General features: G+C 40.1%; 1 protein-coding gene across 3 annotated transcripts in view; it reads left to right on the top strand.

Moving 5' to 3' along the window:
• LOC134211978 (discoidin domain-containing receptor tyrosine kinase B) overlaps positions 1–26,412 on the top strand; it is an 802,844-nt gene that overhangs the window by 525,267 nt on the left and 251,165 nt on the right. For all 3 annotated transcript variants that reach the window (XM_062689416.1, XM_062689415.1, XM_062689417.1), the window contains one exon: positions 25,071–25,302. In XM_062689416.1, the coding sequence (XP_062545400.1) occupies positions 25,071–25,302 (232 nt within the window). The remainder of the gene's footprint in view (positions 1–25,070; positions 25,303–26,412) is intronic.

Raw genomic sequence — 26,412 nt, forward strand, 5'->3', positions numbered from 1 at the left:
ATCATCATCTCTTTATGGCTGTTAGCTAATGATAATGACGGAAACCTCTGCTCGGCGAGAAATGTCATTTTGTGCGGGCCCCGGACGGGAAATCGTGGAAATAGTCGTTAAATTTCATGATGATTGTTGGCTGTTGCTTCCACGTTTGCATCGACCGGAAAGAGAGACGAACTGGATCACTCGGAGGAGCCGCAACCGTGTCGAACGATACCAGGGGGATGATGGCCAGGAGGTGTCTCATTAGGGGAGACGATGTCCGGCTTTGTGTGGGAGCTAAGAGTGTGAATCGGGGGTAATTGACGTTAAGGAGCATATTGAAGGAATAAGTTGACTCGGTTCGTTACCGAACAGAGAACGTATTTTAATCAAACTGGAATTTGGTATAGATATTTAGATCTGTTATCGTTTTGGGAGGAATAAAAGGAAAAAAAAATCACAAAATAATTTTCATGTGGTAGAGTGTTTTGCAACTGGATAAGATGTTGGCTTTTTAACTCGGGAGTTGGCTTTCTTAGTCTGAAGAAATCAGGACCATTTTTTTTAACTTGCCCGACGTTTCGGTCGATGGGTTGTGGCCTTTTTCAAGGGTCGCTGAAACATGTAATTACATTTAACTTATAACATGAATACATATATCATGAAGCATAAATGTTGAACTCTATAGACTATAGCCTATCGTGAATAATTGTAAACCACGTTCGATCAGTTGTGGAGATGGTGCTGTTCATATTTACCTGAATGTTGAGTTAATGGGTGATCATAATTCTAACTTACTTAATGATCGTCGTGATCATTAATTTGGGTCATTTGATATGATCACGACACACAACCAACAATGACTATTACCCACTTCTAATGTTGCCTACTGTTTTGAAATAGCCGTTGCAGTTGTTGCACAGAGATCAGACGTCTATCTTCATTCGCGTGGTTGTGTAAAAGTGTGTACTGGTCATTTTTAAGTATGTCGTTATGCCTCCGTTGCGCGGTGCTAGTGTGCTGATAAATATGGTTAAATTTTGATGTGTTTTACTTTTTAGCGCTAATGTTCATTCCGAATTGCTCCTAGGCTCGCTCCTAGGTGGCAGCACTACATTGTTTATGTAGTATATGCCAACGACACATTGAGTTTTTTTGTCGGGTAGTCTGCGTTGACGGCGCTGAGGTGCGATTTAAATCTTTACACAAGTTCCGATCGAAATTTTGTTCGATCATCCATGTATGTTCTCTGTGGTTGTTGTATGCTAGCAAACAAACTTAATTTTGAAATCACTTTTTCTAAATTTAACAAATAGTAAATTAGATCTCTCATGAATGATATGGAAAACTAAGAGAGCTTCATTGACCCAACGTGTGCTGTTCCGTGGAAGAAGTCAAATGTTTTTCATAGTTCTGGGTGAGTGAAAATAACATAAATATGAGTTGGTGAAAACTTGTGGTGGGTAAAGAACTCACCGGAATTGTTTGAATTTTACTTACTTTTGGACGGATTTAAGTGAAAGAAGCCATAAAGTGAGTTGACCTGCGGTTCCGTGTATGTGGAAAAGGGGGAAGGGCCGTCTGACCGAATGCCATTTGGCCGAATGTCACTAGTCCAAATATATCATTTGCCCGACCAGACCATTAGACCAAAAAGTAATACAGCCGAATATGTCGTTTGGCCGAATAAGCCATTTGGTCAAATAAGTCATTTGGCTTCTCACTTTTCACACCTCATTTCTCACTTTTCAAATGACCTAATCGGCCAAATGACCTGTTCGGCCCGATGACCAATACGGCCACATGACCTGTTCGGCCAAATGATATGTTCGGCCAAATAACCTATTCGGCCAAATTCCTGTTCGGTTAAATGACCTATTTGAAAAAAAGTCCTATTTGGTCAAAAGGGTTGTATACTTCTTCGTCGAAAAACATTTCGCGGATTTTTTTTTGCCGTGCAATATTCCGCGGAGTGTATCAACTCTCCGAAACACATTTCGCGGAATGTACCTTTTCACCGAAGATCATTCTGCGGAATGCCATTTGGCGGAATTCAGTTAGAAAAATTATCATTCAAATATTTACCGATTTCTACTTATTTACATGCCATCCGGGCTAAATTATTTTGGATTGTGATTGAAAGAGGTAATGCTTTCTTCGAATGATCGCATCCGGTCTATATAACGCAAAGTGAGAAGACAATGCCTTCTTGCAATTGACAGGTTTGCTCGGTATGAAGAAAAGAAAGGAGGTAGTCCCATCTATGAATTAACGCATCTGCCCGGTATAAAGCAATGGGAAAAGATTATGCCTACTTTTAATGGATACGTCTGTCCTAGAGATGGTCGGGTTTCACATTTTGCAAACCCGAACTCGACCCTTGCGATTGTATAACATTTCACCGAAAACTATTTCGCGGAATTCATTTTCGCGGTTGAACATTTCGCGGAATAACATTTGGCGGTTTGTAACTTTTCGCGGTACGACATTTGGCGGATTGTACCTTTTCGCCGAATGACTTTTGGCGGGATGTATAATTTCGCGGAATGCACCATTTCGCGGAATATTAATAATAATAGCCTTTGTTCATTCAGCATTCCGACATTATTACCTGCGAGGTCTCTAAGCCAAGTTACCATTTTGTTTTGCATTCGTTTAACACGAGATTAACGAGACTATCCTTCAGCATAGGCTTGCTTTGCAGTCACGCATCTTCCCGCACGGCTAAGGAACGCCTCCCAGAATATTTAGAAGTAGTTTTCAAAATTTCAATTGCCCCTTATACCGGGCAGATACATCCATTTAAAGAAGACGTTACCCCTCCTTTCGCCTTATACCGGGCAGACGAGTTCATCCAAAGAAGGCATTATCAACCTCTTTCGCCTTATACCGGGCAGATGCATCCAGTTAAAGAAGACGTTACCCCTCCTTTCGCCTTATACCGGGCAGACGCGTTCATCTGAAGAAGGCATTATCAACCCCTTTCGCCTTATACCGGGCAGATGCATCCATTTAAAGAAGACGTTACCCATCCCTTAGCCTTATACCGGACAGATGCATTCTTTTAGAGAAGGCTTTATAAACTCCTTTCGCCTTATACCGAGCAGATGTATCAATTTAAAGAAGGCGTTACCTCTGTCTTCGCCTTATACCGGGCAGATGCATTCTTTAGAAAAGGCATTATCAACTCCTTTCGCCTTATACCGGGCAGACGCGTTCATTTAAAGAAGGCATTACCAACTCCTTTCGCCTTATACCGGGTAGATGCATCCATTTAAAGAAGACATTATCAACTCCTTTCGCCTTATACCGGGCAGACGCATTCTTTTAAAGAAGGCATTACCAATTCCTTTCGCAGATGCATCCATTTAAAGAAGCCGTTTCCCCTCCCTTCGCCTTATACCTATATACTCCTTTTAAAGAAGGCATTATCAACTCCTTTCGCCTTATACCGGGCAGATGATAATTATTCTAACTGAATTCCGCCAAATCGCATTCCGCGGAATGACTTTCGGTGAATAGGTACATTCCGCGAAATGTCTTTCGGAAAAAAGGTGCATTCCGCGAAATGTGTTTCAGTGAGTTGATACATTCCGCGAAATGTCGAACCGCGAAAAAAAATCCGCGGAATGGTTTTCGGCGAAATAGTATACAACCGACCCTTGCCCGAGAATTTTTGCATTCGTAAACCCATACTCGACCCGAAAAAAAAGGACCAAGCAACAAACTAGCCTCACAAATAACAAAACTGAATAAAATAATATTCAGTATTTCATTTCTTAAACCCGTACCCGACCATGACCCGATTTTTTTTTATCTCACAAACCCGTACTCGATATTGTACTAATTTTTCAGACCCGAACCCGACCATCTCTATCTCTACTGCCCGGTATAAGGCGAAAAGAGTTGATAATGCCTTCTTTGAAAGAACGCGTCTCCCCGGTATAAGACGAAGGGAGGAGTATCGCCTTCTTTAAATTGATGCATCTGCCCGACATAAGGCGAAAGGACCCCGGTATAAGGGGTTGTATACTATTTCGCCGAAAACCATTTCGCGGAAATTTTTTTCGCGGTACGACATTTCGCGGAATGTATCAACTCTCCGAAACACATTTCGCGGAATGCACCTTTTTTCCGAAAGACATTTCGCGGAATGTACCTTTTCACCGAAAGTCATTTCGCGGAATGCCATTTGGCGGAATTTAGTTAGAATAATTATCATTGAAATATTTACAGATTTCTGCTTAATTACATGCAATTCTCTTGAATTGTGATTTAAATAATGAAAGATGATAATTCTTTCTTTGAATGACAGCATCCGGTCGATATAACACAAAGTGAGAAAACAATGCCTTCTTTAAATGGACACGTTTGCTCGGTATAAAGAAACGAAAGAAGGTAGTCCCTTTTATGGATTAACGCATCTGTCCAGTATAAAGCAAAGGGAAAGGTTATGCCTACTTTGAATAGACTTATACTTAACCCGAACCCGACATAATTTAGTTATTTAACCGCACTAAAGTTTTGCCCGGAAAATTCAAACTAGATATTTACTGGTTCTTTTTGAATCGAAAAAAAATGTAAGCCCAAACAACGAACAAGCTTAACAATTAACAAAACTGAATAAAATAATATTCAGTATTTTATTTCTTAAACCAGTACCCGACCCGAACCCGATATTGTACTAACTTTCAAACATGAATCCGACTCAAACTCGTCGGGTACGGGTTCGATTCGAGTTTCGGGTTTCAAAACCCGAAACCCGACCATCTCTAGTCTGCCCCGTATAAGACGAAATGAATTGACAATGTCTTCTTTAAAAGAACGCGTCTGCCCGGTATAAGGCGAAGGGAAGAGTAACGACTACATTAAATGAATGCATCTGCTTGGTATAAGACGAAAAGAGTTGATAATGCCTTCTAAAAAAGAACGCGTCTGTCCAGTGTCAGGCGACGGTAAGAGTAACCTCTACTTTAAATGAACGCATCTGCTTGGTATAAGGCGAAGGGAGGGGCAATGCTTTCTTTAAGTGGATGCATCTACCCGGTATAAGGCGAAATGAGGAGTAACGCCTTCTTGAAATGGATGCATCTGCCCGGTATAAGGCGAAAAAAAGTTGATAATGCATTCTCTGAATAGATGGGTCTGTCCGTTACAAGGCGAAAGGATAGGTAATGCTTTTTTCAAGTGGATGCATCTGCTCGGTATAAAGCGAAGGTAGGGAGAACGCCTTCTTCAAATGGGCGCATCTGCTCAGCATAAGGCGAAAGGAGTTGATAATGCCTTCTTTAAAAGAACGCGTCTGCCCGGTATAAGGCGATTGGAAGAGTAACGTCCACTTCAAATGAATGCATCTGCTTGGTATAAGGCGAAGGGAGCGGTAATGCTTTCTTTAAGTGGATGCATCTGCCCGGTATAAGGCGAAAAGAGGGGTAGCACCTTCTTTAAATTGATGCATCTGCCCGGTATAAGGGGAAAGTAGTTTATAATGCTTTCTTCAAAAGAATGCGTCTACCCGGTATAAGGTAAAGGGAGGGTTAATGCCTTCTTTAAAAGAACGCGCTCTGTCCAGTATCAGGCGAAGGGAGGGGTAACGCCTTCTTTAAATGGATGCATCTGCCAAGTTTAAGGTGAAAAGAGTCGATAATGCTTTCTTTGAATAGATGCGTCTGTCCAGTATAAGGCGGAAGAAAGGGGAAGCCTTTTTTTAAGTGAATGCATCTGTCCGGTATAAGGCGAAATGAGTTGACAATGTCTTCTTTAAAAGAACGCGTCTGCCGGTTTAATGCAAAGGGAGGGAGGAGCCTTCTTTAAATGGGTGAATCTGCTCAGTATAAGGTGAGAGGAGTTGAAAAAACCTTCTTTAAAAGAACAAATGTACCCGGTGTAAGGGTAAGGAATAGGAAATGCCTTCTTTAAATGGTAGCGTCTGCCCAGTTCAAAGCTGGCAGACACTACCATTTTTCGGTATTAAGTGAAAGGAAGAAATAAATGAATATTCATAAAAACGTCTATCCGTAACAAAGTAAAGAGAGAAGATAATCCCTTCAGTATATCTGGCCCGTCTACCAGATGTAATAAAGGATTTGTAAGAGGCAAGTGAAATTTTGAAAACTACTTCTACATATTCTGGGAGGACTTCCTTATGCATGTAACTCGGCTTAGCAGGTAAGCAGGTAATAATTGTGGACGTACTGAATGAACACTAAGCTATTATTATCAATATTCCGCGAAATGGTGCATTCCGCGAAATGGTACATTCCGCCAAAAGTCATTCGGCGAAAAGGTACAAACCGCCAAATGTCGTACCGCGAAAAGTTACAAACCGCCAAATGTTATGCCGCGAAATGTACAACCGCGAAAATGAATTCCGCGAAATAGTTTTCGGTGAAATGTTATACAATCGGTATAAGGAGTTGATAAAACCTTCTTTAAAAGAACGAATCTGCCCGGTATAAGACGAAGGAAGGAGTGATGCCTTCTTTAAATGGTAGTATCTGCCCGGTTCAAAGCGAAGGGAGAATGTAATGCCATATTTAAATAAATACGTTTTCTCGGTATGAGGCCAAAGGAATGTATAAAGGATTATTCATAAAAACGTCTATTCGCTACAAAGTAAAGAAAGGAGATAATCCCTCCGTCTGCCAGTTATAATAAAGGATTTGTAAGGAGAATTTGAAATTTTGAAAACTACTTCTACATATTCTGGGAAGCCTTTCTTAGCCGTGCGGGGAGATACGTGGCTGCCAAGCAAGACTATGCTGGAGGTGGCTGCCCTAGTAACATTTTGGTTTTATGCTGATTCTATAACACTCTTGGAGAGTTAAATATGGTCTTCAAGGACGTTATGAAACTTTAAATGTTACTTGGGTGGGTTCAACTTGTGGCCCGGTCTAGGAAATTTATAGAAATTTTTTTTCGGCTTTTTAGGTATAAAAGTTCAAACGTGTTAATCTCGTGTCATACGAAAAAATGGTAACTTTGCTTAGAAACATTGCTATTATTAATGATATGGAAATGCTAATATCATCTTCCAAACTTGGACGTACATGTTCATGATAGCATTAGAGGCGAAAGTATAGAATTGATAGTTCCGTTAGGATACGGCAGGCATGAAGAATGTTTTTATAGAAGTCGATTTGAAAGCGAGCGGAGGGCAATATTTATGATGGCATATATCACACGACCTTCCTTCTGCCAAGCTCCCGTATGAAGGGGGAGGGAAGAATATCAGTGTGGAAGCTGATATATCTCCACTAAATATTGCCCTCCGCTCGCTTTCAAATCGACTTCTATAAAAACATTCTTCATGCCTGCTGTATCCTAACGGAACTATCAATTCTATACTTTCGCCTCTAATGCTATCATGAACATGTACGTCCAAGTTTGGAAGATGATATTAGCATTTCCATATCATTGTAAATCGTTTAACTTCACGTAGAAGTAACACACACGAAATCATTAATTTATTGCTATTATTATTAAACAGAAACAAAGGCTAGTATTATTATAATACCGCAAAATGGTGCAATCCGCCAAATGGTACATTCCACCAAAAGTCATTCAGCAGAAAGGTACAAACCGCTAACTGTCGTACTGCGAAAAGTTAAAAACCGCCAAATGTTATTCCGCGAAAATGAATTACGCGAAATAGTTTTCGGTGAAATGTTATACAACCGGTCAAATGTCTTACTCGGCCAAATGTCATATTCGGCAAAATTCTCTATTCAGCTAATTGTCCTGTTCGGCCAAATGTCCTATTCGACCGAATGTCTAATTTGGCCAAAATTTCTATACGGCCAAATGTCCTATTCTGCTAAATGACCTTTTCGGCCAAATGAGCTGTTCAATCAAATGACCCATTCGACTGGATGACCCGTTTGGCTAAATGATGGGTTTCGACCTATAGGTCGAAATGGTTGGTTCGGCCTAGTTGTATTCGGCCAAATGGGTTTCGGCCAATCGACCCTTCCCCCTGGAAAAGTACCCATCCGTTGAGTTCGTGGCCGGCCCCAACAATCATGAAAAAAACTAACGGACCCAACAAATAATAATAGAGAAAGGGGGACAAACTCCTTTGCAAGAAGGCATCGGGTGCGATAGAGGGAGGAAGTTGAAGGAGACGAGTAGCGAAGGAGCTTAATGTAATTATAGCAAAAATAAATGCAGCTGTTTTGCGCCACCAAAGTGACCGATAGACCAGTTCACTCAGATGGTCGGTCAACTGGCATCAAACCTAGTGGATCGCAAGCCACTAGTCATTGCAGGAAACTTTAATGCGTGGACAATAGAGTGGGATCGCCACTGTACTAATCGGAGAGGGCAAACGCTACTAGAGATGACTTCCGGAGTACTTTCAAGCGGAACGAGGTGGCACCGATAAACGCTGAAACGTTCTGCAGTATGTGTCTGGTCGGCAACCTGCAGAGGAGAGTGGTCGACCCTCAGTGACAATTTGACTATTCACTACAGGGTACACACTAATTTTTTTTACCGGGATCTCAGCAAAATGGTCAACTTTTACCGAGATTCGCACAGCCGTGCCCTAGCAAACATGGTTTTTGCCGAGATTTCTGTCAAAATTGCTGAATATCAGCAATTTTTTTGCCGAAAACCAGCTAACAAACGCCATTTTTGCTGAAATATCAGTTTTTTATTTTGCTGGCGTACGGCTGTGCGGGTTTTTGCCGAGCTGCAGAAATAAAAACTAAGTGTGTAGGCAACGTGGTAAAAAGAGAAATCCGGGTAGAAAAGGTAAAGCTAAATTAAGGTAAAAGTTTGACGGAAGTTAGGGAAAAACGAATCTCGAGCTATTCGACGTGACGAGGCTGGCCCTAAAAATGGCCATCAAAGAACGCAAGAAAGCCCACTTCCACTGTCTGTACCACACTCAGTTTTTATTTCTGCAGCTCGGCAAAAATCCGCACAGCCGTGCGCCAGCAAAATAAATAACTGATATTCCGGCAAAAATAGCGTTTGTTAGCTGATTTTCGGCAAACTATTTGCTGATTATCAGCAATTTTGACAGAAATCTCGGCAAAAAACATGTTTGCTGGGGCACGGCTGTGCGATTCTCGGTAAAAGTTCAATATTTTGCTGAGATCGATTGCGCCAACACGATCTCAAGGGTTCTCTCCACCGGGTGGTGATGGCCAAAACAAGAGGAGCACTGGCAGGAGACCTCTAGGCATACAGACCAATCTGTCTGATCGATACTGTAGTGAAGCTGCTGAAAAAGTTAATCCTGAACAGGTTATCGCCGTACTTGGAGGAAGCGGGAGAATTGTGCAATTCAGTTTTCGAAAAGGAAGGTCCACACTAGGCATGGCCAAGAACGCAATCGAATACAAGCGAACAGCTCTAGTGTGTGCTTCAGCAAGCGCAGGCGTATTGGATGCGGTTTTAATACTGCGGTACAAAGTTCAGCTTGCATGTCGGCGATGAGCGCAAACTGCATCGTCAAAGCTGAAGAGTAATCATAAGCTGATGCGCCTAAGAGTCATAAGCTATACCGTAACGTGCGTACTCGCATTGGTCAAGGCGCATAGAGCTTGGCTTAAGTCAAATATACTCTATTACCAAAAAGTCCAGTCTGGCTTATTTGAAGAGACATCGCAGTAGCGCCGCGGTGTCACAAAAGGCAAGCAATGTAGTAAAGAGACATTCCGGTGCGAGGCCACTGGCATGGAGCGAGGAGCTGGCTTTCCTCAACAGCCACTATAAACAGCTCCATAGCTTGCAACTTCCGCAGGGGTGACAATTCCATGGCTCTTAGAGCTCCTTAACAGAGATTTCCACAACCACGAACACAGGTTTATGGATGGGTCGGTTTCGGGATATGAAGTCGGCATTGGGGTCACCGGGACCGGTTTCATTGTGCCAGACAGCCTCTCGGATATATGCAGCATCTTTTCGGCCGAAGCAGTCACTGCATTTATCATAGCCATCTATCCATCCAGGAAACCAATCATCGTCCTGTCTGACTCTGCCAGCGTCATTTCCGCACTTTAGAGCGACGAGCCAAAACATCTTTGCAAAAATGCTCCCGAACCCGACCTTTGCTTGGATTCCGGGGCACTGCGGCGTGTCTGGAAACATCACGGCAGATCTCCTTGCGGGACTCGGATATCATGGCCAGCGGTTTAGGACATCCGTCCCATTGGGAGACTAAAGAACCTGGATGAAGAAAGCCGTACGAAAAAACTGGGAAAGTTTCTGGTACCACCACATATGGATACCTTTGGAAAATTAAAATTTCTCAAGTTGTTTCAATTATCTCCGGAGGATTATCTGGATTTCCCCGTAGTTGGATGTTTTAAACATTATCGTTTGTTATGTTACGTCATAGTTTCCTTTTCGACCATTTTTAGTCATTAACCATATCTATTCAAATTTTAAAGTTTTAGTATTAAGTATATCCCCAGTTGAGTACAGTAATACATGTTCTAATTTATTCTTAGGAACAGAACTTAAGAACTATTCTCAGAACTTAAGTGCTTGAACATAATCCTAACAAAGCTATTCAAAACTATTTCTATTTCTTACAAAATTTATTTCAAGCTTATCAGTTCCAATTAGTCAATCAGCTAAACTGCAACTTGTTTAGCATTGATCTCAATTTAATGTCGTTTTCGGTTATTGCTGGGTCGAACCTAGTTCTGCCCGGGATCCACTCTAACAGCTGTCAAAACGTTCTGTTATTCGTTCAGGTTGGATCGCAGATCCGACCCAAAACGAATGAGGTTTGCTCTGCCGATTTATCGAGATCGAACCTAGGTTCACCAATACATTCGAACACAAACTGTCAAACAGGTGTTTATGAGAGAAGGTAGTTGTAGCTGCTATCTATTCACTATTACGTTGTGTAAGTCGATGATATGCCTTAGGTATAATTGCTCTCTCAATAGGAAAATAGCGTACCGGAGTATCGAAGTATTATTTATACCAAAATTTTCATACCATTATTTTATTCGTTATTGCAGTTCTGTGAATAATTTGTTTAAGGTTACGGATTTGAAGAATATAAACATAATTTATTAACCCTGATATTAACCCTATCGGGAAACACGGATTGGCATAATGACCGGAAATGTTCCAGAGCACCAAATTTCCTTCACGGCAATCCACATTTCCGTCGCCATTCATCACAAGCTTCTAATCACATAAATTTATTGATGGATTAATTGGCATTTTTTAAATAAACAATTAACAGAAGAAAAATCTGACTTCCCCATTTAATTTATATAATAAGAAACAAAATAACACTAATAACAAAATTCAAAAGATAAAATCTGTATAAAATCTGATAAAATATTTATATTTCTGCCAGCTGATAAAAGTGCGAACTGAAAACAAAACAGATGGTAGGGCTTACGGAGCTATACGGAGAATCCCATTCGGCTAAAAGCCATTTGGTCGAAGTCCACTAGGCAGAATGTTGTTTTGTCGAACAAGCCCTTAAGCTGAACCCATCTTTCAAAAATTTACCTACCTTACCGAAGTTTGTTTAGTCGAAATGGACATACGGCTAAACATGTCGTTTGGCTAATATGTCATTTGCCCGAATAGGTCAAATGACCGAAAATGACCGAAATGGTCGTTTGGTAGAAAGGGCATACGGTTAAAACTGTCATTTTTCCGAACAATGGTGAATGTGAAAAGTGTGAAGTGACTAGCTCAGCTTAGCTTTGACTGACTACAAATATCTATGGTTGCTACTCCGTGATTGAGGCTGACACAATGATACTTTTATGCCCAGGGAAGTAGAGAAAATTTACAACCCGAAAATTTCCTAGATCGGACCAGGAATCGAACCCACATGGTCTTGCTTTGTACTCACGTATGTTTCCGCACGATATTCGATCCGATAATTCACATGTACGAGAGTTAAATGTCTGGAAATGAATTATCAGATTCAAAACAGTTTTCTCTATCGACACTTTAGTTGTAAGAAGTATTCGATTATTCATATTACAGAAATATCAAACCCGTTGTTTCACATCACAACACATCACTGAATGTTCTTTTGCTTGTGCTTCGAGGCCATCATTCGTGGGTGCGCATCAAATTTAAAGCAGCAATTCACGTGTATAAAATGGGATGAACAAAATTTAAATCTATACGGCGTTGAGAGTCGTATTACCTATCGACTTCGTAATTAATCTTGCTACGGTGTGTGAAGTTGCTTGGGATTTTCAGCAATTTGATAAACACCAAGCCTGGGAAAATATTAACATAATTTATCATCGGCATGATTTTCAGTTCAACCGCTACCTCCTCCCCTACTCTCAACTGAACCCCGGGAGAACACATCAACACGTGACACAGTTGCCATCGATCCAAATGACAACACGGCGGGCGGTTGGCTGGCCTCCTTTCGAGATGCTTTCTCGCCCGATATCACCCACATGGCAGTTTTAGGAAAAATGATTCCTCCCCAGCTGTAGGTGACGTATCTCGATCATAATGGTTTCGAAACCGCTGCCTAAAATAAAATAGAATACTTTTTCAGGGCGTCTTTTTCCGAAGCGAAACTCGAAAAACAAAATTTTGAAGGATTTTAAATAAAGTTGAATTTTGGATATACGCGGTGCTGCACAGCACCGAAACCAGCAGAGCCAGATAGAGGCCATAACCTATTCCACCCCAAATTGCGATAGAATCTAACGACCACCCGACAACCACCCTTCGAACGTGCATATTTCAACTGTCAATAAACTTCCGTGGTCTGATCACATAACGAAACGAACGCATCCAGCCAAGCCAGACGACCGCAGGATGGGTCTAGTTTAAATAAGGAAGCGAATGCAATCCTGTCTTATCACCTATGACAGCACCACCGCACAGCACGAAACGAGACGAGATCTACTGAAGTGAGCGGAAAAAATGGCACCCCAGATAGGAAAAACGATACTCTTTTCCGAGAGTTGAGTCTCCACTATCAAAAAGCAACCTCCAGACGGTTTACATCCGGAAGTTTTTTTTGCTGCTCCTTCGTTCGTGTTTGCACTGAAGTGGGCAATGGAAAATTGCACGAAGCACACTTTAAGTGGTGTTTGGTTTATCGTTTTAGGCGTTTGTGTGGAGGGGAGATGAATTTCCTCTATTACAAACGGTTTTATTAGCTCAGCTCCGGAAGCCATTTGTTGGCGCCTGTTATTGACAGTTTTTTCGTGTTTGAAAAGGTGTACAAATAATGTACTTCATTGAACAAATTGTGTGATGATTATGTTGATATAAAATGCTTGAATCAGCGTTGATGTCATACAACCCATCACTGTGTCATCCTTATCAATGTTTGAATTTATTCACTTTTTATTGCATTTGCATTTGGGTTATTCCGTCATCGAGTATGAAAACGAAAATCAATAAATATTCCCAAGATTTAATTTATTTGTTAAGATTATTTGAATTTGTTTTGTATTAAACCCTACCCCAAAAGTGCCGAGTAATTAAAACCTGTGCTAATATTTTATTTTTGAGAATCTTCCATTCACGCGACAAATGTACGTCGAAGAGCACAATAAACGATTTTTTTCAAAAAAATGTTGAAATGTACAACTCCCATATTGTAATTTTCATCGATAGCTAAAAAGCAACATCACTGCAATTCAAAATTGATGAAAAAACGTAAAAGCAAGCATGGTGTGCTCAAGTCTGAATAGTGCCTCTACGAGCCTAATTTATGGACAAAAGAATTGAATCAAATGACTTATTCACAGGAAACGGAGCATACGACTTCGTAAAAATGTCTTGCCATTCTCAAACTTCAACTTTGATCCGAAAGGGCAAAATATCTTGCCAAGAAATTTGAATGTTGTTTTCTTGGGCGCCATGCCAAACTCGTCTCGCCTGGAATTTATTCTAATTGAAGTATAATGCTCAAATCCAGCTCGGACCCATTCCACAGCTCGACTTTCCTTATCCCCAATATTCTTGCTTGGCTATTGCCCGTCTTTTATATAACCTCACACGACATGTGTCACCCAAACTCCTCCGGTCGACTACATTAGATCCAGGGCCAAACGAGCTACCAAAGGCCATAAAACTACATTATTACAGACTTTAATCCCGCACTGCAGAAAGTAAAACGAGCTCTCTTTTGGCACTTGCGCTATCAGGCAACCTGGTGCCGAAAAAACACACGAAGGTCAACGCAATCCACCACCACCTCTGGCCTGGCCAGACATCATTGATTTAATTTTATTGCTCTTATTATGCCGTATTTATTCAACCTTCAACCTCGGCAGCACATCAGCAGCAGTAGCACCAATTTGTGAACACTCGGGAGGAATAATTGAGCATATGAGTGCAGCCGGTCGGAACGCATAGGGAATCAATTACCAAGTCCCAGTTATGGGATGTTTGGCGTCGGGAAAATCCTGCTTTATCGAGACGACGCGATGATGGCGCCTTATTGACTTATGAATATTCAATAGCGTTGTTTTTTCCTCCATTCGGCATTTTCACCGGCGTTGATAATTCGGTTTTATGACCTGTCGATCAACTGTGATCCTATGTTAAGAACTCCATTCCCTGGTCGATATTAGCCGAATTTGGCTGTTTGGTGTTGAGTTACCAACCATTACAACGAACTCAGACCAATGCCAACGTTCTCTTTCCATCTTCCGCTACCAAAGAAAGTGAAATACATCACCTGAGCTGAGTAGGGTTGATAATTTATCGAATCAACTCGTTTTCTTCGTTACGTGAAAAGGCGAGAAACTTCAGCACAGAGTCAGATACTGGTGACTGGTGAAGATCCATCAGCCCGATATTGTCACCTGTCGGTTCGTGGTGTGTGGTCGGATAAGTTGATGCCGTTGTCGTGGAGCGGTGGTACCTTCCCTCATTCGGCTCCTGTTCGAGCGTTATAGCAAATTGACGTTTATTGACTCGTGGACGAGATATTGTGTTGCCCATACCGTGTGTGTTTTCTTGCAAGAGGCGAATGGGAGGTTTGTGGCTATAATCACTCGGGATAGAACGACAACGACGTGTTTTTAGGGAGGTACAATAGGAACGATACATGCGATGATATGATGGGATGATTGAATTTGCTGAATTCAATTTAAATAATATGAGACTTGGTGGGAACTAAACATCATCAATCATTGCATCGACACGATGAGATGTAACGATTTCTGCAGACTGTATTATGTATCGCACCTGTCGAAATGGTAGTTGAATTATTTGTTCTGTAGATGCTTAGCAGAAGTATTTCGTTCAAAAAAATTATCACTTCTAGGTTTATTAAATTTAGCGCACAAGTTGAAATGCCTCCCACGTTTAGAGCTTTTTAAAACGAATTTATGTTTTTATTATTAATAGATTAAAAGGCAACATAACGGGGTTGAAAGTAAGCAACAAAATTGTCCTCTGTTTTGTTGCTGACATATTTTTTCGGATCTTTGTCATTGTTTTCTCCGACAAAAACAAAGCTTTGTCGTTGGTTATTTTTTGTCGCTTGCTTCGCATGCGCGTCAAAGTAAAATTGATTCCCTGCAATTGGCCGAATAACGCGTTAGGCCGAAAGTCATCTATCCGAATTCCATTTGGCCGAATTTAACGTTTGACCGAAAATTTCATGTTAGGGTAACCGTACCCTTAGTGGAGGTAGCACCAATAGTGGAGGTAGTGGGGTTTTAATGAGATTTATCATATTTATAGACTTTACGATGGTTTCAGTTGATGCATCGTGCTTTAAATATCCTGTTAAATGCAACTTACCTTAATATTTCGCTTGAAAAACTATTGAAAACAATGATTTTCTCTAACAAAATTGACTTCTTTGCACCTATAGTGGCGCAACTGTACCAATAGTGGCAAGTCTCATAAGAAACCAATGGATAGCACCACTATAGGAACCAAAATAATTTTTTACCGCCACTAAAGGAACAGTGTACCCATAGTGGTGCAAGAAATATTTAGTAATTGTTGATGTTAAATGACATATATCTCATTTTTGTTAGTAAATTTATTAGTTTATTTATTGACTAAGATAATAAAACAGTGAATTTCCCATAATTATCAATTTTTAAAAAATATTTTTTTTTTTGTGGATCTACTAATACCTCCACTGTTGGTACCGTTACCCTACCAGAAAGGACATACGGCCAAAACTATCGTTTAGCCGAAGTGTTTAGTTAACCAGAGAAATATGTTGGCCGGACAAGTCTTTTAGCCGAAATGGTCGTTTGACAGAAAAGTTCATTTGGCCGAAAACGTCATTTGGTCGAACTGGTTATTTGGCCGAAAAAAATGTTTGACCCACATGCTTGTTTTACAGAAAGGACCTTTTGGCTGAAAGTTTCATTACGTGCTTAAAATGTCATTTGGTCGAACAGTGGCCGAAAATGTAATTTTGAAGAACAAGTTATTTGCTGCACGGGGCATACACAGGCGGCATTTTTTTTAAGTTACACAAAAAACAATGCACATTAAGGGAATGTCAGAAACAACGTGAATGTTAACGATTCATCCCCTAAGGGTTTGTAATTTTCATTGTATACTGCCATTGAACCGTGACTTGAACAAATGACTGTGTGTCAGGTGAATTTGCTGGAAAAGATATGTCACCATGTCTCAGTTTGATGAACTGAGCAAATGACTATCTACATATCTGTATATATGTGAGTGTGTGTGTAAGTGTACAAACAAAGCTAAGAAAAGTATGAGCCAGCTTTTCATATAGTAATTCTTTAACGATTTTCTCGCAATAAGTTTTAATCGATAAGGGGAAAGTTAAGTTGATTAATATTAAATCAGTTCGACGGCCTCTAGGCCAAATAAATGATAAGATCGAAATCCATATGACTGAAGGCAGCCGTAAAGCATATATGGTCAAAAATGTCGTTTGGCTGAACAGTTTGCATAGCCGAAATAGTTAATTGTTTGTCCGAACAATAGTGAATGTGAAAACTGAGAAGTGATAAACGATAATTGAGAAGATATAACCGTATGACCCGTACGCGCCTTCCGAAATGGTTAGCGGATGGCTTAAGCGCCACTCGAGCTTATTACTTCTCACAGTGAGAAGTAATAAGTGAATCTTTCTTTTGACCCCGGGAGTCACTGCTGCCTCGGAAGGGGTCTAGCCTAGACCCCAAGCTGCTAGTCTGACCAACGGCAACTTCCGGAGTGGTCACAGAAGGCATCTTTTGCTCTCGAGTCTCAAGCCGTCTGAAGCGTAGGGAAGTGTTCGGCAAGAGGGGAGAATAAATAATATTAATTACTTTTATTTTGAATACGGGGTGGACAAAAAAGGGCAAAGCAAGTTAAGTTTGGATTAAAATTGTTATTCATCCGCAATTAAGCATTTCGTCCGAGGTACCCCCTGGGCCCGGCGAAAGTACTCCCAGGGGTACATGTACCCCAGGTTGAGATCCGCTGTTATAAGAGATCGAGGAATGCTCTGCATCTCCGTGAGCGCTACGGGAAAGGAATTGTTGGTTAGTAGAGAAGGTAATTCATGTGAAGCCCCTGGGTAAGCGACTGATTATTTATTGTAAACAAAGTTATTTTGAAAACAAGAAGAAGAAAACTGTGTTTCAAATCAATCCAACACAATTCAATGTGCTTCGTTTAATAAGCTTCTACAATACGATTGATTCCGCACTAAATAATTCTGTGCTCTTCGATGCAGACATTAGTTTTATCACTTCGCGTTCTCCCAGGCGTTCTCGCTGGCGTGATCAGCATCTGCAAGATGGATTGTACACTGGTTAAACAAATTTTTGCTTCGCAAGATAGATTTTTATCACTTCCCGTTCTCCCGGACTAGCTGCCGTCCCATGACCAGCAGCAATACGATCGATTCCGCATTAATATTGTACAAATAGTAAAAAATATCACAAAATATAAATTTGAAACTTGGAAGCACTGAAGACGTTTTATAGAATACGTATTTGTCTGCTAAGTATGGAGTTATGTAGTAAGCGTTAATAGAAAAAATTGTATAACCTATAGTTTAGAAAACAACTTAACGATTTCGTTCAGCGGCGCAGCCAAAATTTTTGATAATATAAAGAATGGTTTAAGCTTAAATTTGTTTCGAAATTCCGCGGAATTCCGTTAAATCTCGCTAGAAGCTAGTTTTTTTCGGGCGAAATTTTTGTAATTTTACGAAACGAAACGAAATCAAGAAATGCGATTTCGCCATGCTAAAATTCCGCGAAATTCCGCGGAATTTCGTTTCGAACCACCTGAAACGATTTTTTTTCGAAATACCGCATATGCTTAGTGAGATGAGATGGTTGGTAAGGGTTTCGTTGACATTGTAGCATGTTTGAGTCTGGCATCAAGTAGCAAACACTTTCTGGGCTTTTGGTCACTACCGATGGAGGCAAGTTTTTTTTAACACCGGTATGAGCCTAAACAAGAGCCGCGAGCACCGACTTTGCGGAATATTGTTCGACGTTGTTCACCGCACATTAGTATTGGGCTTACTCAACCGACGTTGTCGACGAACCGACACTAATCTTTATGTGCGTTGTCGGTTATCGCTCGGCTGCACATGGACCCAACTTCAGGGTGTTGTTCATCCTCGACTGCTTCAGCAACACCGCATTTGAATTAGTCGTTGAAAGGACTCACGCGAAATTATTACCAATATTTTGATGGTACCTTTAAGGACGTTAAATTGACATGTAAGAAACAGGAAGTGAGACTTCTCACTTCCACCTTTCCGTTTCCCATTTCTTATTTCCCACTTCTCACTTTTGAGTGTGAGAAGTGGGATATCTTACTCCTCACATCTCACTCCTCATTTCTTACTTTTTACTTCTCATTGAAAAAAGTGAGAATTGTGAAGTGAGAATTAACTTCCTTTCTCACTTTCTACTTGTTTTATTACTTCTCAATTATCAATAATCATACACACTTTTCACATTCAATATTGTTCTGCCAAACAACATTTCTGGCCATATGACCTGTTTGCCAAACGACATATTTAGTCATATGCCTTATTTGGCCAAATGACATTTACGGTTAAATGGCACTTTCTATCAAACGACCATTTCGGTAAAACGGCACTTTCAACCATATGACCTATTGGGCCAACTGACTTTTTTGGCTTAGTGGCCTGTTCGGCTGAATGATGTTAACGGTCTAATGATTATTGCTGCCAAACGCCATTCTCGGCTGAATGACCTGTTCGGTCAAACTACTTTTTCGGCCAAATGAACATTTCTGCTGATTGAAATTTTCGGCCAATTGCAGTTTGGCTAGATGACTTTCGGCCAAACGTATTACGCAGCCTATTAGCATCCGTCTTGACTTTCGGTCAAACAACCCTCCCCCTTGTACAGTGGATCTCTTCAGAGCTTAACTTGACCAAAACCAAAACCTTCACTATTACTGTTTCAGTAGAAAATTTTATAAAAACTTCATGTGGCGTGTGTACTATCAAATGACGACCAAATTAGCTGTGATTTGATTGATAGAATCACGGTTGCTTTATTTTCACGCTAATTTTCATCTACTCAGTGACTGCATAAAATGGTATTGCCCTGTCTTTCTTTCCCACGGAAATTTGACTCAATTTCTGTCAAAAGGAGGACTACTCATACTATGAGTAATCCGGCTTTTGACGAAAATTGAGTCAAATTTCCGTGGGAAGAAGAGAGACGGCAACAGAATTTTACTCAGACTCTGAGTAGATGAAAATTATTGTACATCTGCTATGTTTGTTCGAATAGTTGGTTCGCCATGAGAAATAAACCTCAATTCGATAGATTCAACGATCATGTTAGTTAATAACATTTTATACGTATATCCACCTGTGTTCAGTATAAAATCAGCGGAGGCCGTCTTTCATACAAAATGCCCTACTTTGACAAGCTGTAATTTTGTTCGCCAACGTTCGATTGGCCAGAATTTTGGCAGTAAACTACAAATATGTTGAAGTTTCCATATTTTTAGTATTAATTTTTTCTAACCACTCGTCAAAAAATTACACACTCACAGTACGAACAAAAACTGTAAATTTCCGTTCAAGTAGATGTAACAAATCTGCTCCGTGTTAAATAACATAAAGTTATAGGTAGTTTTAAATTTACGCGTGCTGGAATTTTACAGTTCTTATTTTTATTGGAAAATAAAAAAAGTAGCAGAGCATGGGGGAATCGAACTTTGGTCCTCAGAGTGAGAGTCTCACTTGTTAGCCTCTCGGGTATTTCTGCTTCATAATATCGGGTCGATCAAAGTGTAACAGGTTAAGCGTTTTGGTGATTCGATAATTCTTCATCAGGTTGCACGATAGCTTAAATTTACATGACACGGAAACTCCTTCGAAATGGAATCGTTTGAGACTCAGTAAGCTGAATGCATCACAGATTTCTCGCCAAAATGTCCGAACATCGTTGAGTTATAGCGATGAAATGCTGCGACAGGACCGTCGTCTTATTGGGATATCCGAATATTTACATTTGGTAAACGCTTATGTGAATGAATTAGGTTCCAGCTGCGGTTTGCATGATATGGAATGGGGTTTGTTTTGATTTTTTTTTCACTTTTTTTTTGATTCACAGAAAGTTAAAATTATGATCTGGTACACATTATGTTACCAAATTTTACATTCAATTATGAATTCCGTCGTGCCTAATTTTCACAGTATTTTACTGTGTAGGTCTTAAAACTAAAATGTTTTCAAATTTTGTGTGTTAAATCGTAATGTAAAGGTGGATGTTTTGGAAGTAGGTACAACCTGATTACCAAATTGAGCATGAGCATTATGACCGCACAATTCGTATTTGGTACTCCGTGATTGACAAGAACTTGCGAAATTGTACAGAGAACACAATAAATGGGGCTTGGGACTAGCTACCCATTCTCAATGTACACGTTTCGGGAGCTCAAACATTTAAAGTCAATAACGGCGCCGGCCATGCCCTTACGGTCATATAGAATGGGAAGGACTGTTAGTCCGACTCTCGTTGCTAGTAGAGACCGAGTATGCCTCTGCATCTCCACGATTGTCTTGGGATAGGATATCGTTTTAGTTACAAAGGATAATTTATCTGGATTCATTTCGGTAAGTGATGCGATCTATGGGACTAATAATCTATGGGACTAATAACACTAATTCGCTGGCTCGCCACGAGAAAAATGTTAAACCATGCACGCCCAGTGGCATACGAAAACGGAGGAGAAACCTTTTGAACGACCGAACGGATGCGCAGTACTCTGTACTCACTTGCCCGATTGAAGATCGCACTTGTCTCGACCGGAGCAAAGGGCAATACATGCGCATGAGCCACCGAGCACGAAATAGATATAGAAAACCAAAACTATCCATAGGTGGGTTGTTTTCATTCAAAAATCGTACTTTGGGCCAATAACCCAAATTTGAGTAAAATGGCATTTCTAGCACTAGGTAGTTTCCCTTTAATCGTACACAAACAATTTACCCAAAGCCAAGTTTAATTTACACTAAGTGGCCTTTGATCAACTCAAAATTGAGAATATTCAATACACCTAATTTTGGTTATTGCGCCGAATAACCCCAGTGAGGTACTTGCATCTTGCTCTAGTTTTGGGAAAAGTACCCAAATTTTGAGTAAATTTGGTTGCAATACTCTCATTAGTAAATATTATCAACTTAAATTTTGATTAGATTTATCTGTCCGTGTAGGTGATCGTTTTCACTAATTTAGTGTCCAGGTTCCAAAACATTCGCCTTCACATTACAATTGTACCTGCAAAATAAAAAAAATCAAGAATTGCGTATTTTCGGAATTTCAATAAAACAATTTTTGTTCAGTTTATTTTTTTCACAAAACCCATTTGACCCCTTACTATTCTTCTCAGACACTTTTTCTCCCTAACGAATGGTTTCTGGGCTACAGTATTTCAAAAACATTGATATTGAAATTACATACGCCCTTCTCAAAAGCTATTATCGAATCCAAACGATAATATTTAATGTTAAAACACTTATATTGTTATACTGAAAATGTCTGCATAGTTTCGGCCAAATCCAAGATATGAAAGTTTTGTCATTTACTGCTTTGGCGTGGTACCGCTGATAGAATCAACTAAGTTGAACAAACAACTTAAGTACTTACATTTGTGTCCATGAAAATCTTATCTTGAAGAATGCTTTATTTTTGACTCATTCAGAACTATTATTTCTACTAAAATGCGACGGATCAACTTTTCCAGATCAAATATCTGTGCAAATATTCTATATTGCTTGAAACAATAGAATGTTAGAGTTTATCTCCACAAAAAAAAAACAAAACTCTAATTCGCTTTACATGCATAGCCATTTCGATAACAAATTATCGAAAAATACTATTTTCAAACAAAGACGAATTATGCAAAGAGAGCCTCTCTTTTGGACATACAGAGGTTAGACAAAAAGGTTAAGATAGGCAAAATTTTGTCGAAGTTCAAATCAGCATAACTTTGCGTAGAATGATCCGATTCCGATGAAACCGGGACCTTCGAACGCGGAAACTCTTCTAGTATACTGTCCCCATACAAAACCCCACATTGGCCCTTGGCCACCGGAGATGTTCCGGGTCTCCCGAGGATATGTTAAACATGCATTTTTTCTTCTGCTTGTCGTTTTATCTGACGTTTACTGCCATTAGAGGCCTGAATAAGAGAAACGCGGATAGAAAATATGACTCTGCCAACACTGCATTCAATCTTCTTCATCAAAGAACAACACATGAAAAGGAAGAAATGGTTTATGTAGATAAAATCTCACAATCCGCTATTTTATGTGTCCACATCACATAACAATAGAATCCAATAAACAATGCAATTTTATTTCATGATCTATACACAACTTTCATATTTTATTGCAAACTAATGTTAAATTCATTAAAATTTGTTTATTAAAAAATGGTAGAAAATCGAATTTAGCCGTTTTCAGTATTTGAGCCAACATATTGGCTGCTTGACAGGTCTCGTGCTCGATTGGCTGCTGTTTTTTGACGGTTCGATTGGCGGCACATACCTATCCGCGTTTCTCTTATTCAGGCCTCTAACTGCCATCATGTTTTATACTCTCCCTGGAAACTAGAACTAATAAGCTGATCACTGCTGGCTGCAGATCGGAAATTCGTTTGGTATACGCAAAGATATGGCCATTTTTGTAAAATCGGTACGGGATTGGCCATACACCCTGAACAAAAGTCACTTTTGTAGAACACCCGGAACCTGGTACAAATTGGCCAGAGAGTCTTACAGTCATTATAAGGTATCTTTAATAAAGATCCCATATTCATCGTCTTAGGAAAACATGAATTTTGACACCCACATATGCATAGTTCCAGACGGAGCCAAAACCGGCCCCTCCTTGAAGGCCGTTGGAACCTGTTATAAGGGTGACAGTGGACACTATCATTCTGGAAATGTTTCTGTAATCATCGTCTTGCAAAGCCATAAAGTCAGATACTCATATTTGCATTATTCCGATCTGTTATCATTTCATCATGTTCCCGGAACCGTTTTTACGGAAATGGCCATATGTCTGCGTAGTTTGGATTCTCGTAGATGGATTCTCGATCTACAGCCACCATTGGCTAGCATATTGATTCTAGTTCTTGTAGAAAGCATAAAACATGATGAAGGAAAACGTCACATAAAATGACAAGCAGTGGAAAAAATGCATTTTGAACATACCTTCGGAAAACCCGGAACATCTACGGTGGCCACGGACCAATCTTAGGTTTAGGGGGGTAACATACTAGAAAACCGTCCGGTTCTGACGGTCCTGATTTTATAAAAATCGGATTATTTTACGCAAAGTTAAGATGATTTCAATTTCGACATAATTTTGCCTATCTCCACCTTTTTGTCTAACCCCTGTATGTACGACGATTTGAAAAATCATACTTGCAAATGCACATGAACGTGCACATGTAAGCGCAATAGAAATGCTATTGGCATTAATTTAATTTTACATTAACTGTGAAATCCGAGGCTTCCACGAAAAGTATGTAGGACTAAAAAGTTTGAACCATATTTAATTTAGCCTTTAAAAAAAGAACGAAATGATAACCAGCTGCTGCATTTTTAAATTATTCATTCTTATCAGTGACGTCTTTGTGTGTCAGCAGATAATGCCTGACAATGGCACTGTAGAACAAACTCCAAAATATGAACTTCTGGTACTGCCCTTGCCCACAGCATCCGTCTCCCCATAACCGTGCAGCTTCATTCGTAATCTTGTCAGTTTCTTAAGGACCCAAGCTCGTTCTGCCATTCATACGAACGTCAACGACAGAATGCTGTACGCTTGAAGGTGGAAAAGTTTTCTCCGCCCATCCTTATTCCATTTTTTCTCTTTCTTCTACAGGAGTCGCATCCCAAATATGTGGTAGCTACGTACAACCGAAACGATGAACATGTCGTCGCTCCACAATTCAGTGTTATTCAGTTTCACGCTTTTCTTTTTAATGCACGATTCGCGTGCGCTGATTTCCTTTCAAGAACATTTTTTAACGATGACGAGCCGCACTGTGGGACTATCTTATTTGAACTCGAGGATGCGTCAAGGAATCGCAAAGATCTGAACTAATTGTTTTTGTGTCATTGTCGTGCTCTTTTCTATAGTTTCTGTATTTTGTGACTAAAAATGGATATAGAAAAATGGCGTTCGTCTCTGAAAATAACTCGAAATGTGTCCGAGTCAGAGTAACTTTTCCTACCTTGGTTCTCTATTTTTTATTCCATAGTGCAACGAAGACCAAAACCGTTTTTTCGTCAGCCGTCTGATGCTGAAAAAACTGCCACTCGACGCAGCAAAAAGAAGCAAAGAGACCAGAATTGTCGACAAAAATGAAGTTGAATATTGAAACTTTTGTTTCTGACGAAAATAACGAAGTAAAAGTTCCGCTGAATTTATAAACTTGTGTCGGGAGTTGAGTTTGTCTTCTTCCTTCCCACATCCTCTCTGGAAGGATGGTGCGTCTGATGTAACAAAACCGGTTCCCCTCCCGCCCCACGCCAGAATGACAAAGCATTTCAATTTTCTCGGATGGAGAAAAACAGCTTTAAATCATCGCTGCAGCGCATCAGCTGCTTGATGGAGTAGATTAATTCTGAGATTGTTTTTTTTTTCTCTTCATCCCTTCACGCAGATTGAAAGTGGACAACAATGGAGGCGCGTGGTGTCCCAAGCATATGGTTTCCCGCAACCTGAACGAGTACCTGCAGATCGACCTGAAGAGGATGCACGTCGTCACGGCCATCAAGACCCAGGGCCGCTTCGGCAAGGGACAAGGTAGAGAATACACCGAGGCGTACGTGCTGGAATACTGGCGTCCGGGCTTCTCCAAGTGGAAGCGATGGAAAAACACCCGCGATAATGAGGTAAGTTTGAAGTGAAAGTTTTTGGTTTGGGAACCAAGAAGATTAGTTTGTTTGAATACTTTGATTCCCCATAATTATTATTATTTTTTAATCAATGATGAATCAAAAGTTGACTCCTTTAACCATTACCTTGAGATGGGCGAAAAGACATAAAACTAGCATTTGTATAAATGTGAAATAACGAAATAATAATTACGAACGAGGCGCAACATTCTTTTAACCGAATTCGTCTCCTAAATTAAAGGCCGATAAGAAAACTTTTGTGATCAACATTTTTTATTTACGATGGCAAAAATAGAATTTGTTATACATTTAGTGTTTTAGTTAGTTTCTAAAGAAATGGCAAAATCTGAATATTTGTTCATTGCACTCATATCGATATCCGTTTTCCACTTTTCACTCTCCTGACTACTCCTTTTTTTTCATGAGTAGCTATCAAAATATCGAGGAAATGGTTAACGAGTTTAGGGGATTCTTCCAACGTTTCATCAAGAGAGGATATTCTATTTCAGCATACGAACAATTTCTAACGAAAGCAAAGTAGTTCATCCGATTTTTCTTGTGTTGTCTTTTGAACCCACGTAATCGTTATCTACTTTCCGGCACCTGGTTAGTGAAATGAAAACTTGACGAAAAGTGCCTACCCCTTACGTCATATACCCCTAAGTAAGAATTCCGATGGTGTTCTTTCATCCCAGAAGATGCCATCCCATTCCAATTTTACACCTAAGAATGCGGATCATATGCCACTCCTTGGTTATACGAAAAACAAAAACGTGTTCCCTTCTTTCGTTCCACAAGGCTGCCATACCATTTAATTACCCAGTCCGGACCAATACTTCAGAATGTTTAATGTCAACGTTAAGCCACTTATTGATTTTTCTTTCGCATTTCACCGACTTTTGCCGGTTCGTTTCGGTACTCTGAATTGGACAAAGAAGCAAACATTTTGAGTTAATTTTCCGGGAAGGTATTTTGGCGACCGCTTCGAAGGGTAAGTTTGTTTTCTGGTTCGAAATAAGTGAGTCGATGCCTCCGAGCCCAACTTTGTGCTCCGACAGCAGCCCATGGATTGTTTTCCAAAATTACCCAACGTCATCAGCATCAACG

Source organism: Armigeres subalbatus, chromosome 2 (assembly GCF_024139115.2).
Source record: "Armigeres subalbatus isolate Guangzhou_Male chromosome 2, GZ_Asu_2, whole genome shotgun sequence".
Taxonomy (NCBI): domain Eukaryota; kingdom Metazoa; phylum Arthropoda; class Insecta; order Diptera; family Culicidae; genus Armigeres; species Armigeres subalbatus.